The sequence below is a fragment of the Balaenoptera borealis genome, assembly GCF_965194805.1.
Source record: "Balaenoptera borealis genome assembly, chromosome: 11".
Taxonomy (NCBI): Eukaryota; Metazoa; Chordata; class Mammalia; order Artiodactyla; family Balaenopteridae; genus Balaenoptera; species Balaenoptera borealis.
In genome coordinates this window covers 49,957,816-49,976,035 of record NC_138868.1, presented here as the reverse complement: position 1 = coordinate 49,976,035, position 18,220 = coordinate 49,957,816, and the positions used below count along the sequence as shown (strand labels likewise).

Below are 18,220 nucleotides of genomic sequence, written 5' to 3'. Positions count from 1 at the left end.
CAAGGTGCTCTGAATCCCTGTGGGCTTCATCTCCCCCCACCCTTCAACTCTTCTATTTCCTTTGTCTCAATTGCCTTCTTCATAGTGAGGGGCCTGGGCTGACACTTCCTTCTCAAGCCAAGAGTTCAGCTTTCACACAGCTCGTATGTGGTATGTGGAGACTCAGACTGGGATTGGACAATTAAGGAAAGGTCCTTAATCCCTTGTGTGCCCATGAAAACCCAAATTCAGCTACTTGCCAGTTGAGCCTCTTCCTGGCATCATATGTTCCTGTTTCCTCTCTGATTCAACATTAGCCATGAATTCTTTTTTTATATTTCAACATATTGACTTTCTAATGGGTAGGATCTGGAGTATGAAAGAGAGGTTCAGGATGAAATAAACTTTTTATTTTTTTTCCCATTATTATTATCCCCCAGAAAAATTCAAAGAATGGATTGGCTATTTGTTGAGGTAAAAAAGACCAGGAAATAAGGTTGTTAAATGGAAAATTGAGTTCAGTTTTACATATATTTAAGATGTCTATTTCACATCCAAATGAAAGTGTAGGAAGGTAGTTCAACATTGTGAGTCTAGAGTTCATCAGCAACAACAGAGCATTTAGAATTGTGCAATTAGTGAGCATAGTAAAAGGATAGAGGTGAGAAAAAACTGAGTCATGGATAGTACAATATTTAGAAGTCTGGAAGGTTAGATGAATTCAACAAAGGAAATTGAGAAGAAATAAAACATTAAGTCAGAAAAAGAAGTTAGAGAGAGAAAGAAGCCAAATGAAGAAGGAGAAGAGTTTCAAAAAAAGGAGAGAGTAACCAACTGTGTCAAATGATCCTGGTACGTCAAAAAGATGAGGACGGAGAATTGATCACTGGATTTGAACAAGAGAGACAGGTTAGATTGGGGGCCACGATGAGGCCAATTTGGAAGAGTGGTGGGGACAGAAAACCTGATTGGTGTGGGTTTAAATGTAAATGCATAGGAAAGAAAGTGAATCCAATAAGAGTACTGTAAATGAGAAAAGACAGACGGCTGCATAGAAATGGGGAAATAAAGGCTTTGTTGTTGTTGTTGTTTTTTCTTAAGATGAGATGATTACAACATGCTTTTTTTAAAAATTAATTAATTAATTAATTTTTGGCTGCGTTGGGTCTTCGTTACTGCACGCGGGCTTTCTTTAGTTGCGGCGAGTGGGGGCTACTCTTCATTGTGGTGTGTAGGCTTCTCATTGTGGTGGCTTCTTTTGTTGTGGAGCACGGGCTCTAGGAGAGTGGGCTTCAGTAGTTGTGGTGCGCGGGCTTCAGTAGTTGTGGCTCCCAAGCTCTAGAGCACAGGCTCAGTAGTTGTGGTGCACAGGTTTATTTGCTCTGTGGCATGTGGGATCTTCCCAGACCAGGGCTTGAACCCATGTCCCCTGCATTGGCAGGCGGATTCTCAATCACTGCACCACCAGGGAAGCCCAAGGTGAAAAATAAACAAGGATTTGAAAACAGACACTAGGAAGGTTATGAATGAAAGAAGCCTAAGAGGAAATGCTTTAGGAAGGACAATGAGAAGAGAGAAAGAGAGGAGGAGTAGCACTGAAAGCGTGAAAGGGATCTAGTATTGGAATGGGAAATGCAAAAGCAAGTTCAGTGAAACATTCAGGCTAAGAGACTCAGAGTTGGTGCTGACCACCCCCACTTAGATGCTCAGAGTGTCTAACAATAGCTCTCTTCTATCTGGCTCTGTGCCAAACAATATCCCTATGTGCCTTAGATCCTTGTGTTGAACAGAGGCATATTGGCCTGAATGGTAGAGGATGAAGTTGGAGCTGAGGAAGGGAAGGACACAAAGGGAGGAGAATCTCTGCTCCCGAAGGAGAGGAGGGAATAAACACCATATGAGGCAAGGTGTGAGATTCAATTCTATATATCAAGGAAGCCTAAGCTGTGTATGAAATACTGAATTGAGAAACTGTAAGTCTGAGAAGGTTGCAATGGAGAGGTAAGTCTGGGTCAGATATTTCTGGAAGGAGAGAAGGTTATTAATATGGCCAGATGGATGGAGAATAGGAACCAGGTAATAGGAAAGTTCTGTGGCAATGTTCAAGGAGGAATGGAAGGCTGTTGGAAAAAATTGTCTAGGGTAGCTGGAATGAATTGTGTTTTCCTGGGAAGTCAGATGGGAGAAGGGCAGTTTGGAGGGTCACTTTCCAAGTGAGGATGAGGAGATTGATGAGTAAGTGATCCTTGGCTCCTAAGGAGGATGCAGGGATCATAAGTGATACAGAGGTTCTGTCCTCAAACATTGACAAACAGTTAGTAGTTATTCTACTGCATTTGGGGGACCACTTAAAAAGAACAATGTTCCTAGACAGAGCAGTCAGGTAAAGGATTCAAAAACAAGTGGAAAAAGGAATTCATTGAAATATAAGGGATACTTTTTCTGGTAATTTTTCCAAAGAGGACAGAAGCAGGAATCAGTGGGCAAGGAAACTGGCCATTTAAAAAGTGGAAGTTCTGGACTTCCCTGGTGGCTCAGTGGTTAAGAAGCCATCTGCCAATGCAGGGGACGTGGGTTCGATCCCCGGTTTGGGAACATCCCACATGCCGTGGAGCAACTAAGCCCGTGCAGCACAACTACTGAGCCTGCGCTCTAGAGCCTGTGTGCTACAACTACTGAGCCTTTGTGCCACACCTACTGAAGCCCACATGCCTAGAGCCCATGGTCTGCAACAAGAGAAGCCACCACAATGAGAAGCACGTGCAATGCAATGAAGAGTAGCCCCCGCTCGCCGCAACTAGAGAAAGCCCATGTGCAGCAACAAAGCCCCAATGCAGCCAAAAAAATAAATAAATAAAATAAATAAATTTATTTTAAAAATTTAAAAAATAAAAAGTGGAAGTTCTGAAAAAAGAGGCTGCCAGAGAGACAAACTTTAAGCAGAGTGCCTGAGGTTGCTCCCTGGTTTGAGGGTGTGGCAACATCAATGGGTACATGAATTGGAGGAAAACAGAAGTCACATAAATGAATGATGGAGAGATAATGTAAACAGAGTCTGTCTGGGAAGCTGATAATTTAGAAAAAGAACTGAAATCAGAGAAGAAAAGTTTATGCAGGTGCTGATGTGACTGACAAAGGTGGGAGCATGCAGTAGAGGATGAACACGTTGAACAATGCTGCAGAAAGAATGAGCACAATGAATGACAGACTACAGACAAGAGAAGAATGTGAGGACAGAATATCTATGATTATAAATCCATGATTTTTATGATATTTGTATGTGTCCTTCACAGTGTGAACTCACATGGCTGAATGGGTGGGAACTTACCTATTTTGATCATTTTTTTTAACATACACTACATGTCAACTCTATCCCAGACACCAGTGAATAAGACACAGCCTGACCTTTAGGGAGCTCATAATATATTGGGGCTGAAAATATTTCAGTGTGATAAATCCTAGAGAGAGAAGTAGATAACTGCAGGGGAATATAGGAGTACAGAGGAAGTACATAACCCAGCCTTGGGAAATGAGGAAAGTCTTCCTGAATGAGAAATATGAACTGGCTAGATTAAAGGGGAGGTTGGGGATAGAGGAAGTGGAATTTATAAAAGAGCCAGTTCAGAGACATGCATCTGAACCAGTATCAGTGGAGAAAGCATAGTATGTGTGTATGAATCTATTAGGCAATGGGAAATTATTATCTGTGATCGAGTAAGTAGTGTGCTCAAAATTACCTTTTGGAAACGCAATTTATATATGGAGGCTGGTTTAGAGACTGGAAGGACTACAGGCTAGAAGACCAGTTGGGAGGTCTTTGGATAAGTAGATCTGGAGCCTGAAAAGCATTATAAATGGCAACTATAGATTTGGAATGTCTCAGCACAAGCATGCTAAATGAAACCAAAGCAGGTGACAAGATGGGCCGGGTAGAGTGAAGAGTGAGGGGAGCATAGAGACCCCAATAGAAAATACCAAAAGTAAACCTTCTTTCAGGGACAGATGAACCCTTTATGAGGCCTAAAAAGGAAGGTCAGGGACAAGAGAAGAACCAGTGGATGGTAAAGAAATCAAAGCCAAAAGAAGTATCTAATGAAAGGTGTGATTTTGAAGGAAGAAGTGAGACAGGCTAGGTGAATAGGATATTTGTATTGTAGTTGTTAATTTTTTTGTTTGTTTTTTATTTTATTTATTTTTTTTATTTTTGGCTGTGTTCGGTCTTCGCTGCTGTGCGCGGGCTTTTCTCTAGTTGTGGCGAGAGGGGGCTACTCTTTGTTGCGGTGTGCAGGCTTCTCATTGCAGTGGCTTCTCCTGTTGCAGAGCGCGGGCTCAGTAGTTGTGGCACACGGGCTCAGTAGTTGTGGCGCATGGGCTTAGTTCCTCCACGACACGTGGGATCTTCCTGGACCAGGGTTTGAACCCGTGTGCCTGCACTGGCAGGCAGATTCTTAACCACTGCGCCACCAGGGAAGCCCTTTGATTGCTTTTAAGATTAAAAATATTTGAATTTTCATAAGTAAAGATTCAGGAAATTAGGAGTAACTGCTGGTAAATAAGAGGGGGGATAATTGATGGAACAAAGTCCCTGATGAGGTAGGAAAGAAAGTAAATTCAGAGAATAAGTGGTAAAATTATTCTTGAAAATATACATACATACGTATGTATATACATGTGCATGTTCATAAACATATGCATGCATGCAAGTATCTATATATGTACATTTGTGGAGTTTTTGTGTTTTTTTGTGCATGTGTGTCTGTATATCCAGGTTGTTTTAAAAATAATTTAAGTCCACAAAAATAAAATGACAACTGTGTGAGGTAAAGGAAGTGTTAATTAACCTGATTGTGGTAATCATTTCACAATGTATACATGTATTATCATGTTGTGCACTTAATTATATACAGTTTTTATTTGTCAATTATACCTCAATAAAGCTGGAAAAATTAAACTTTAAAACTACATATTTATTTTGAGAAAATTGATATTTTAACAATCCATCAGGACTTCTGATCTGTGTACATGGTGTACTTCTCCATTTATTTACATTAAAAAAAAATCTCTTCTGGCAATATTTTGTAATTCTTTGTGTAGAGGCTTTGACAATTTGAGTTAAATATAAAAAGAAAATGTTCAATTTAATTTTATGGTTGTTTGCTGCTAGCATAAAAAATATAATTGATTTATATTGTCTTTGTACTCTCTAAATAAATAAACAAATAAACAAATACATAAACTACTTTAGGGGGCTTTCTCGTGCCTAGGTAAAGTAAAATATATTACAGCCCTAAGGTAGGAAACATCGAAATGCAGGAGAGACATCAACACTACTTCCTCTGAGAGTGAAGGACAAGAGAAGAGGTTGCTTTCAGAGATAAGATCAATTTACAGGAGTGGAATAAAAAGACGAGGCGTTGCCTCCTGACAGTCTCGAAATCTCAGGTAAGTAGGAGGGAACGTAGGGAGGAACAAGAACCTGGGCAGTGGTAAAAGCTGTATGGTCGTTGTGAGAATAATTTAATAGGACTGAGGAGGGGTAAAGTAGCCTAACATGTAATAAAGGCTATTGGTATGATTATGTCATTTTCTTCACATCCTGACTATGCGAGCTGAGGAAAGCACTGGTTAGATTTAGCTGAAACCTGAGCATTTTCACAGAGAATGCAGCAGAAACTAATTGGGACTGAGAAGTTATCGGTCCTGTGAGATAGACATCTAGACCAGATAGGGAAGAAAGTAAAGACGTTCTTACATCAGTGGTTCACAAACTTTCACATGAATCAGAATCACCTGGTGATCTCGCTTAACTAGAGATTTTTGCTCTGACCTCAGAGTTTCTGTTTCATTAGGCGTGTGGTAGCGTCCCAGAACTTGCAAGTTCCCTGGTGACGCTGTTGATGGTGGTCTGGGGACCGCACTTTGAAAAGCATTGTTCCACACCTTGCTTCGTGTTCTGGGTGATAGCATCACACTTCAGCGCCACATAGGTGACTCAGGAAGCACCACACAATTTAATAAGGCTTCCACAGACAAAATTTAATTTAACACACCGATAGAAAAACAATTATGTTATTTTCAAGATCAGAAAATTGCTTCTCAGAAGAGAAAGACAAATACCATATGATATCACTTACATGTGAAATCTAAAATATGACACAAATGAACTTCTCTACAAAACAGAAACAGATTCACAAACATAGAGAACAGACTTGTGGTTGCCAAGGGGGAGGGGGGTGGACAGGGAGTTTGGTGTTAGGAGATGCAAATTATTACATATAGAATGGATAAACAACAAGGTCCTACTGTATAGCACAGGGAGCTATATTCAATATCCTGAGATAAACCATAATGGAAAAGAATATGAAAAATAACTTACATATATGTATAACTGAATCACTTTGCTGTACAGCAGAAATTAACACAACATTGTAAATCAACTATACTTCAATTAAAAAATAAATTTTAAAAATCTTTTTAAAAATCAAAAAAAAGAAAATTGTATCTCAGAAAAGACAGCGACTTGTCCAAAATCACAGAGTCTAATTGACAGAGATCTCTGAACTAGAGTTATTCACACCCTGTCCAGTGTTCTTTGTAAATGCCAGAGCAGCCTTCACTGCTTTGGTAGTTGTCAGAGCGTCTGTGACTGGGGGAAAAGAGACATAGGGTCTGCAGTGCCCACTGCCCTCAACCCTACTTTTCCACATAGTCCACCAGGCAGAGGCAATTGCTCTTTGGTGTGAGACTGTGGCCCTTTGTGGGAGAACCTGAGGCTTTTGCAGAGCTCAGTACAGTTCACATACCCATAGAGACTGTTTGATTTTCTAGCTATTCCTGCTCTTTTCCAAACTGGTGGTACTCTACAGAGTCTGGCAATGTTTTTGAGACCTGCAGGTGCCTGAAAGTCTTATAACTGTATGGGGGGGCCTCTGAATAAGGACACAGAGCCTGTCTGTGGGGGTCTAGAGCTCTGTACTTTGTGCAGATGTTGGGTGTGATTCCCTATAGAGAATATGCCTGTGTGCAGAGCCCAACATGGTTGTAGGATCTGTGAGTGAGTGCAGACCTTGTGGCTGATGGCAAGCCTTTATGTGCACTCTGCTAATATATACGAAGTCTGAAGCTATTTTTCCCTTATGGCACAGGTGAGGTTTCTGCAGAAAATCATGGCCGTTCTATCTGCTAACAACACAGCTGCTGTGAACAACTCTGATACTTGCCTGGTGGGCTGCTTCCTTATTGGCATCCCTGGGCTGGAGCACCTACACATCTGGCTCTCCATCCTCTTCCGCACCATGTATGTAGATGCTCTGGCAGGCAATGGCATTTTAATTTGTGTCATCCTCTCCCAGCCAAGCCTGCAGGAGCCCAGGTACATATTCCTGTCCATGTTGGTCAGTGCTGATATCTTGCTCTCCACTTCCACCATGCCCAAAGCACTGGCTAACTTCTGGCTAGGGAGCCACATTTCCTTTGATGGCTGCCTCACCCAGTTGTTCTTCATCCACTTCCTTTTCGTGGCTGACTCTGCAGTCCTCCTGGCCATGGCCTTTGACCGCTACATGGCCATCTCTTCCCCTTTGAGATACGCCACAATCTTCACCAGCACAGTCATTGGGAAGATCGTCGCTGCCACGCTGGCCCACAGCTTCATCATCATGTTTCCACCCATCTTTCTCCTCAAGCGCCTGCACAACTGCCAGATCAACATCATTACACATACATTTTGTGAGCACGTGGGCATCGCCCGTATGTCCTATTCTGAGATCTCCATCAACGTCTGGTTTGGGTTGGCAGCTGCTCTACTCTCCACAGACCTGGACATCATCCTTATCACTGTTTCCTGCATTTACATCCTCCGAGCTGTCTTCCACCTCCTTTCTTGAGATGCCCGTTCCAAAGCCCTGATTACTTGTAGCTCCCACGTCTGTGTCATCCTACTCTTCTACATCCCTGCCCTCTTTTCTGTCTTTGCCTATAGGTTTGGTGGAAGCCGCATCCCACACTATGTCCATATCCTCCTGGCCAACCTCTATGTGGTCATCCCACCTATGCACAATCCCATTATTTATGGAGTGAGGACCAAGCAGATTTTGGAAGGGGCTAAATAGATGTTTTCAAATCTTGCCAAGAAATATAAATAAATGCTCCCAGCTTGACCTCAAATTAATCCCTTTCTATACCTATTAATTGTTCTATATTCACCCCTCCTCATCTCTACATCTTCCATTTATCCCTGTGTTATTCTCACCCATGTTCCAATTAATTAAATACATGTTCTACTCGAATCTACCTTTGATTAAGTTTCTTTAAAATGTATAGTAATACCCACCCCACTTTCTTCCATCTATTATTCAAATAACTTCTGATCCCCCCACTATCTCAAGAAAAACTAACTAGGGGAAATGTGATAACTTATCTGGCATCTATTACCTAAATAGTACTTTTCTCAGCATCCACTTTCGTTTTCTCCTAAATGTGATACCTGATCACTCATATAATTTTGACATTTAGATTTGCCAGTTCAATATCTTCCTCACAATGGAAACCCCTGAGAACTGTCATGTCTAGAAACTCATAGTTCCCTGGGATGACACTTATTTTTATTACCAGCTACACGTGTCCATAATTACACATATTTAAATACCCAAGTTCAGAGACACTAACACACAGTAGCATACACAGTAGGTGGACACATCCATTTATCACCAGCTAAATGTGAACATACCATTTCAAAAACTTTTATCAAATAAGCCTGGGCCACTGTTACCTGTTCCAGACAGAGCTTTCCTCAAAATAAAGATAATAGTATAGAGATAGAGTACTCTTTTCTAACCAAATATGTTTTGTATTTAAAAATTGTAGTCATCACTAAAATGAAAAGTCAAATACCTACTCTTATCTAATAGACATAGACTTACATATTCTTTAATAACTTGTTAAAGAAATATAAACATTTACATGTAACTTAGTTGCTTGCCCACTAATCATTACTTATTGACACAAGAGATTAGTCTAGCCTTATGTCCTCGAAGATTGAGAAGAGCAATTCAGCCTGAAATTTATCCCAAGTCCAATTCATCCTCAAAAACCTAGCTCACATCTCAACGCTGCCCACTTCCATACTCAGCCCACAGTGAAAGAGCCATCTTTCAAGATTCTCCACCTCTTTTCATCTAAATCACTATTTTGTTGGGTCCTGAGACTATTTCTTCTTGTTTTATTAAAGATCTTTTTCATGTGGGTACCTTTTTGCCCTGTCTAGAATGTATTCCTTGAGGAAAGAGGTTATTTTGAAAGGCTTTTTATTTCTATTGCTCCAAAGCATAAGAACCTGCTCATAGCAAATATGCAATATGTGTGTATGTGCATAAAATTCTTATTTTAAAGATTTTTTAATATCACTTTTATGCTCACATTTATTCTTCTTTGAGTGAGCTCTTCTCAGCCCTGGGATTCAGTGTCAAGTAGAGGAGAGAACTGTGTTAGGTGTGAGGCCAGGCTTTGACTTAAAGCCTGGATCTACTACTTACTTATTCGATGAGTTTAGAGGTTGCATAATCCCAATGAACTTCCTTTTCTACTCATCCGTAAATAAGATGAGAATGATGTAACATCATTTATCTATTACATATTAAGCATTCAATGATTGTTCAGTTCATTTTGCTCTTTCTTCTTTCCACATAGCTTTCTGCATAACTTTCTTTATCCTAGAGATAGTATAATGAGAATTAGAGAGAAGTTATTAACATTTATTATGTGGAGGAGAAAACAGGAGTAGCGGTTAAGTTTTGGGGTTCTGGATTTTTGTTGGAATTCTGACTCTTCTGTATACTATGTGACTTTGGGCAAGTTACTTCACCTCTCTAGGTTTCAACTTTCTCACAGTTAAAAGGGAAATACTAATAGTACCTTTCTCTTAATGATTTGATGAGAAATATACATATATAAGATATGCATATATATGTATATATTCACATATATATCATATAATAGTGCTTGGCATATAATAAATGCTTTACAAATAATAGCTTTACTTGTATTGTTGTTTTAATTATTAATAGCTCATCCAACTCAATAGCTCATCACCTCATAATTAATAAAAAGTTGTCTTGAGACCTAAGCCTATTGCATGGATTATACTCCAATTTTGTTTCTCTATCAAGAAATAGGAAGAAAACAGGAATCAAAAGAAAAGTATTTTAATCCAGTGTTTACAGTAACTGAATTGAACCAAATATAATTTTGAAATATCAAAATTAAATGCATTTACAAATCTTTGTAGACATTGCTTTAAATACAATTATGCCACTCAAGTCACACAGGCCTTCTGGTTGTTTTGCAGATACAGCAAGTTCATTTCCTCTTCAGGGCTTGGTACTTGTTAATCTTATTCTCTGAAATGCTCACTTCCTATATCTTTAAATGACACACTCCCTCCTTTTACTCAGTGTTCTGTTTATATGTCTCTTTCACTGAGACATCTCTATAATTATAATCTTGAAGTAAAACAAACAAACAAACAAAAACCATGCCTTCCTTTTTTTCCACAGGAAAAAAACCCCACCATAAACAAAGTCAAAAGTCAATGGCAAACTGGGGAGAAATATTTTCAAATTATATTATAGATAGAAGGTTAATTTTTTCTTAAAATGTAGGGAAAAAATTATCAAAAGTTTGATGAAAAAGAGGACAAAACATAATTAGAGTAAGCTTAGCTGTTAACAAGAGAAAATATAATGAAGACTACACCAAAACACCATTTCTTGTCAGATTGGCAAAAATTAAAAGGATTGGTAGCAATGTGAGAAAACAGGCCCTTTCATACATTGCTCCTGAATAAACAATGTGATAGAGTTTCTGTGGAATTAGGAAATATCTTAACAAAATTCTTATGCATTTTTCTTTTGAATCACAATTATAGGAAATTACCTTTCAAATGTACCTTCATAGGTATAAAACAACATACACACAAGGTTAGTCATTATGGCAAAGTTTTTGTAGTACTAAAATATTCGAAACAACTTCACTGGAGTCTGAATTCCTGGATTCCAAATCCACACCCTTATGTTTACTGGTAGTGTAACTGTCCCCAAGCTACACAAAGGCTTTAGAGTCACTCAGACTTGGGTCAGAATTGCACTCACCATATTCAGTACATACTAGCTATTTGTCACTGGGAAATATATTTAACCTCTTAAAGCCTTGGCTTCCTTCCCTTTAATAAAAAAGATAATAACACCTACTTCAGAGTAGTTTTGATTATTAGTGAGATTACCTACATATAACAAAATAAATAACTGGAGTTTTAATGGACATTTTGTTGCTCTCACTGTTTCACTATTATAAAAGAGGTGGAATATATTCACGTGCACCTCTGGGAGGACTGTATTTCTATAGGTTAAATGTCTAAAAGTGGAACATTTAGGTCATAGATAATGCATTCTTGAAATTTTGATAAATTATTATTTTTTTCTTTTTTTTGAGACAATTTTCTTCTATATCTTCTTTATATTTTTATTATTTTTATTTATATTTATTTATTTATTCTTGGTGGCACAGCTTGTGGGATCTTAGTTCCCGGACCAGGGATCGAACCCGGGCCCTCAGCAGTGAAAGCGCTGAGTTCTAACCACTGGACCACCAGAGAATTCCCTATATTTTTAATTACAAAATTAACATGTGCTATTAGTAAAGAATTAAATTTGAAAAGCGGAACACAAAGCTTCCCTAATGTTAGTTCCACAAAAGTAACATGTTCTTGTCCAGAATCAAAGGGAGAATCTTCCCTTTTTCATGTAAGGAACACCACAAGGGAGCCTTTCCTTGTGGATTGAGGGTTAAGAATCTGAGAGGGAGATTGAATGAAGGAGGTGTAATCGAGCAGGTATGACATAGTTTATATAAAAAAGTATCCAGGGGTTTGAGATATTTCTTCTCATGGAGTCCCTATCACTCTTTCAAGTCTCCATCTCAACCCTCCCATATCATTATCTAAAGAGTTATTCTCAAGTATCTCTGAGAATGCCCAAATGAAGGATGGCTTTACCTTTCAATTTGACAGATTTCCAAAGAACTGAAATTGAAAGAACAGTAAGAAGAAAAAGCTAGAACAGTTCCTTCCCCATCCCACTTGCACTTTTCAAAGCCTCACAGCCCTCAATCTCATTAATTGAAACTTTAGCCCTAGAACAAACATCAAAAGACTTCAGATAATACTTTTCTGTGTGTGAGTTTCCAGGTGTCACAGCCTACTGATGGTCACCATCCTTTATTTATGCTAGTTTTATTAATAAGAACGTTTATTAAAAAATGTATTTGCCTATCTATGTCCATATCAATTAGGATTTGAATTAAACAAACCTAAGGTGTCTGTTCCATTTTAGCAAATTTTAGTAACTGCTTCTACCTCACCTCATATTCTTCCCTTTGGTCCTTAACCCTTCGGTCTGAATAGCCTTGAATAAGTTGAGAGACTTAAAGGGAAGCAAGTCCATGGGAGTGAGAGACTGGGGAAGGATGACAATGAAAGACACGCTCATTTTTGGAGAAGTCGTGAATAGAACTGAAGTTCAGAATAAGCAAGGATCATCTACATCAGTATTGAAGTCATCAAGGATTGTGATAAGAGAATAATTATGGAGAGGAGAGGAAAGGAGAGGAGAGAAGAGGAGGGGAGGGGAGAGAGAAGAGAGATAAAGACAAAGATTCAGAAGCAGAAGCAGATGCCACCTGGGAAAGAAGGAAAAAACAGGAATTAGTAGGTAACAGGAATATGGACAATTAGTGAGAAGTGTAGTATGATAAAGTGACATAAAGATGCTAGGGTTTTATATTTTAATAGAAGGGAGGGAATTAGTGATAAGGTGCAGGGATGACCTCCAGGCCAGGAGATCTGAGAAGTGTGGGAGAGAATGAACAAGTGTACTATGGAGAGACAGGTTTAGGTTAGCCAAGAAAGTAAAGAGAACGTTCCAAGGAGAAGTTGATAATACAGGGAATTTTGCTGATGGCTGACTATGAGTCACAGGTTACTCAGTAAAGGATTTCAAAAGTTGGAGACGGATGATATATGGAATCAAAACTAGGGATATCCGGAGCCTTATGGAGATGAGGATCTGAGTGATGACCTTGAATCATGAGCTTCTTGCATCTGACAAAACAGGGATAAGATACATAATAGCATAGTTCCCAGTGGTCTCAAAGCAGTGAGTGGTGGGGAGTATTATGAGGAGGGACGTGTGAGAATGGAGATGTGGAGGCTGGGGGAGGGGCTGGTCTTCTCTGGAGCAGGGGAGCACTCTCTTGATTCCTGGGGCATCACCCCAACATTCCATTCCCCTTTTGGACAAGATGGACTTTACCTATTCTCCACAAGGCAGTCAAGTTTTCCCAGGCTCTTTTATGCCTTCAGTACACAATGTTAGACTCCATAACTTTTAAAGTGCTTATAAACATATTTGGATCCTAAAAACAATATGGACCTAATAACTCCTTAATATAGGGGGGAGAGTAAGCTACAAAACCAAAATTATCAATGCTTAACTCACTATTAACCACACTTCAATAATGCTTCAATTCAACTCTCCTAATTACTTTTAATAGGTGGGATGTAGGCATGTTTTCTTTGTTTTAAATTGTGATGGAAAAGCAAAGATCACTGAGGCTGAGACCTCTATACCGCTATCTATTGGCCTCTGGTATTATTAAAGCCTGTTGTACCTGCTGTTCTTTAAAATCCTGACACAGTTCTTTCTTGCTTAGGGCACACATTTCTTCCTCTTCCCACTTTCTGATTGGTGCTGCAGAGTTCTAGACTTGGAATGACTGAATGTATTTGAATTGGCTCTATAGGAGGCTTTTCTGGCTGCTCCTGTTGCTTCAAGACACTTCCCCACCCCCAGAAGCTTTCCTTACTTTCTGTCCTCTTCTGCACGTGCAAGTATAGGTGAGTGAAGTCAGGCAGCCTTCATCTTCCCTTCAGAGGGTTTCACCTCACCCACCAGACTTCAGCAGTTGGCTGGGGTTGGGTAGAGAAATGTAGGGAATTTTGCAGGTTTAAAGTGTAATCCAAGCTTGGGGAGAAACATAGAAAAGCTGATTTCGGGCCATGAAGTGGCTGTGTAAAGGCCATTGTCCAGCAGACCCTGACCCAGAAAGCTGAATGAGATGGGAGGGGTAGCCCTGAAGCCTTGGATAAAGGGATTAATCCCTTGGATAAAGGAATTCAGCCATGAGATAAGAGGAGATTGAGAGGCCAGCAGCCCACATTTCTTTCTGCTACAGGAAGTAAGTCCAGTTTCTTTTCTTCCTTTTTTTAATTTTAATTAGAAAAATTTAATTAATTAATTAGAAAATTTTTTAAATTTAATTGTACTCTATTGAAATACAATTTATATACCATATAATTCACCTATTTCAAGTGTATGGTTCAATATTTTTGTTATTATATTCATAGATCTGTGCCACTATCACCCCAATTCATTTTAGAACATTACCATTACTCCCCTGCCCCCAACAAAGTGTATCCCCTTAGCAATCATTCACATTTTTCTCCCATCCCACCCCCAGCCCTAGGCAACCACTAATCTACTTTCTCTCTTTATAGATTTACCAGTTCTGGACATTTGAAATAAATGGAATCATACAGTGTGTGATTTTTGTGACTGATTTCTTTCATTTTTCATGTTTTCAAGGTTCATGCATGTTGCTGCATGTATCAGTACTTCATTCATTTTGATAGCTGAATAATATGCCACTGTAAGGATATACCACATCTTGTTTATCCATTAATAAGTAGAAGGCCATTTGAATTATTTCTACTTTGCGGCTGTTATAAATAATGTTGCTATGAACGTTCATGTGCAAGTATTTGTAGAATTATGTTTTAATTTCTCTTGGGTTTATACCTAGGAGTAGAAATGCTGAGTCATATGGTAACTACGTTTACCTGTCTGAGGAACATGCCAGGCTGTTTTCCAAAGTGACTATACCAAATTACATTTCTACTTGCATGCATGAAACTCCCAATTTCTTCATATACTCTATAACATTTGTTGTTATTAATATTTTTTTTTAATTCTAGCCCTCTTAGTGGGTGTGAAATGGCATCTTATTGTGGTTTTGATTTGTATTTCCCTATGGCTAATGATGGTAAGTACAGTTTCCTGCCATGTCCCAATTAGCCCTCATTTATACCCCTGGGAATGGGACTAGAAATCTAATGTTAGAAAGATTAATTAATGAATAAAAATATGTTAAAGTAAATCCAATTCATTTAGAATGGTGGATGCCTCATATCTAGACTTCTGTTTTATTTTTCTTGGAGCTCATGCTTCAGCTATCATCTCTTAAAGAAGATGATAATCTCTGCCCATTTTATTTTCCTGGGTTGTCATGAAAATTGAATAATGGCTTGAAAGTCTTTGGTGAAATTAAATATACTATACAAGCATGAAGAAAGAAAAATGGTAGAGAGTTTGTTCACAGAAATGGGCTTTCCAGCTACCTACCAAACTGGGCATTTGCACAGCAAAAAGCAGTGTCTCTGGGCTTGTTCAATGAAGTGCAGACCTGAAATTGCCATTTCCCTGTGCTTGTTCCAAGTACGTTTCCTGGCTTTTACTGGAGATATTGGGGGACTACAAGAGAGAATGTGGTTGACTGCCTAAGAGAGAAGGTAGCTCCTGATCCCAGCCTCTTTCCTACCTAAAAAGAGATATCCCTTTGTCCACTATCTTGTAGGTCTGACTCAGGAGATAATTGATATATTATAAAAACACACTATTATATCAGATGTCAGTCTGTCCTAGCTTTACTTCTTGAAGTCTTTGGATATAATAAGTGCAGAACATCTTGCTGAAGTGTAGTACAACTCTCAGTACCTAGAGTTCAATTTGTCTTGAGTCTTTCCTACAGTTCAAAGGAACAGACTCTTTGCCTCCTCAACTAAAGCCAAGGCTTCATAGAGGACATGAAGGTGAGTATAGAAAGAACTAAAAGAAGTCAGAAAAAAAAAAAAAAAAAACAAAACAAACAAACAAAAAAAGAAGTCAGAGAAGGACAATCTAACCTGACATCAACCCCACAGGAGAGGCTTTTGAGTGACTAAGTATGGAAAAACTCTAGAAATTCCATGATCTAGGGTATGGGTATTATATGGCCTGAGGGCAAGACTTGAGTTCTTCATTCTACAGTGATGGAAAGCATGCGTCATAATGCTACAACTCCCAGAATTGATTCAGAATTTGAAGAGGCAAGTGAGTCAAAACACTCTCAGTGATGAGATCGACAGGCAGAATATGGCTCAGACTGAAATTTCTGTAGCACAATAAACAAGTTTTCAGTAATAAAAGTAATGTGAGGACACAGGAAGAGAATCACCAACCCTGAGACTCTTTTTACTCCACATCCCCCACTGACTTTGAGAACTTGCCAAACTCTCTTACCGTAGACACTTGCCCATTCCTGCTGGTCACGAATCCTTAATACCCAGATCAGTGACCCATATCTGCTAACTGCTCAATATCCCATCTTCCCTACCCTATGATTCCCACAAGGGCTCATACCACAGTTCACAAGACAAAGTGACTGACACTCCCCACCCCACTCCCATCCATATATTCTTTTCTGGGACACTTTTCCCCTCCTGTGGGAGAAAAGAAAAACAGGTTCAGTCCAGAAGTCATAAAACACTGCCCCCTTTCAGAAAGGCTTAGTACTGCCATCATAAAAACAAGATCAGGGTCCAGGCAGATTATTCTAGTGAACTAACTGGGGGTCATGAGAAGATACAAAAATAAGAACTCCAGGGTCTACAGCCAGAGAGACTTGCTGGATATAAAGAGGAGTCTATAGTACTTTCTTTTGGTGATCTGATCCCTGAAAAGGAAGTCATGTACTTTCTTCCTTTCTTCCTTCCACAAGCCAATTCTGAATAATTAGTACATTCTGTGTATTGTTCTACACTCTAGATATACACATATGAATACAGAAATGATCCCTGGTCTTAAAGAGTTCAGAGTGTTATTCTCCAGCCTCTTGTTTCCTATCATTCCATATATACTCCTTAGGGTTATAATTGTATCCCGTGGCTTTAACCCTCACATAGTGTGTTGACTCACAAATCTAGAGTAAAATATAGTGGCTACAGCTTACTTGGAATCCAGAATTTATTAATCTCATATGAATGATATCCAGAAAATTCTAACTTGGTTTAAAAAACAACAACAACAAATGTGCATTTTTTTCCCCCCCAGCAAATTGCTTTATCTCCATAATTCCCCACCTTGGTGAAGAGCCTCACCATCTTTCCAATAGCTTAACGCAAAAATCAATCTTAGAAGTTTGGGATTAAAATATACACACTACTCTATATAAAGTAGATAACCAACAAGAATTTACTGTATAGCACAGGGAACTATACTCAATATCTTGTAATAATGTATAATGGAATAGAATATAAAAAAAGAATATATATATGTATTATATATAATATATATATTATATATAATACACATATATATATGGTTGAATCGGTTTACTGTACACCTGAAACTAACACATTGTAAATCAACTATATTTCAATAAAAATTTTTTAAAAAGAAAAAGAATCAATCTTAGATTCCTCCTTCTTCCTTCCTCCAATATGCTGCTGTCACAGCCTAATCATTCCGTCTTAGCAACTTGTTTCATCAGTTCCTTCATATTCTCACTCTACTGCCTTAGTTTATTTAGTTTCATCTGGACTGTTTCAATAGTCATTGAATGGATCTCCCTGATTTCAGCATTGTGCACTTCCAAGCCTCCAACTACCCAGTCACCCAACAGATCTACCCAAAATACAAATTACTGCATTTTCCATTGCCTGTAAAAGAATAAAATCGAACGTCATGGAATAGCTGTTGATTGATGGAAAGTAGATGAGCAGATACATTACAGAACAACAGCTATTCAGTACCTGATCTGCCAGTTAATTTTAGGCAAACAAATGTAAATTGAGTTTCTCAGAGTTTCTTTGTAAAGACCATGTTCCATCTTTCACAAACTTCTCTGTGATAAGCTGAATTTTAAGTGCAAAAATTGAATCTGTAAAAGCAAATGAAGATACCTTTAAGGGGTGAGGGAGGGTGGATCGGGCTTGAATAAAGTAGGGGTTCAAAAGTGTGTGGTGGGGTGAAGGAAATAAGAAAGATCAAGGAAAACTTGTTAGGAGAACTTGAAAGATAAAAAGATATTCTAA

General features: G+C 38.8%; 1 protein-coding gene across 1 annotated transcript; it reads left to right on the top strand.

Moving 5' to 3' along the window:
* Nucleotides 1-7,115: 7,115 nt before the first annotated feature.
* OR52B6 (olfactory receptor family 52 subfamily B member 6) lies at nucleotides 7,116-14,303 on the top strand (the record flags this gene model as incomplete). Its single annotated transcript, XM_082340409.1, has 1 exon — nucleotides 7,116-14,303. The coding sequence occupies one exon, from the start codon at nucleotides 7,116-7,118 to the stop codon at nucleotides 7,863-7,865; it is 750 nt and encodes a 249-aa protein (XP_082196535.1). The 3' UTR covers nucleotides 7,866-14,303.
* Between the last annotated feature and the right edge of the window lie 3,917 nt (nucleotides 14,304-18,220).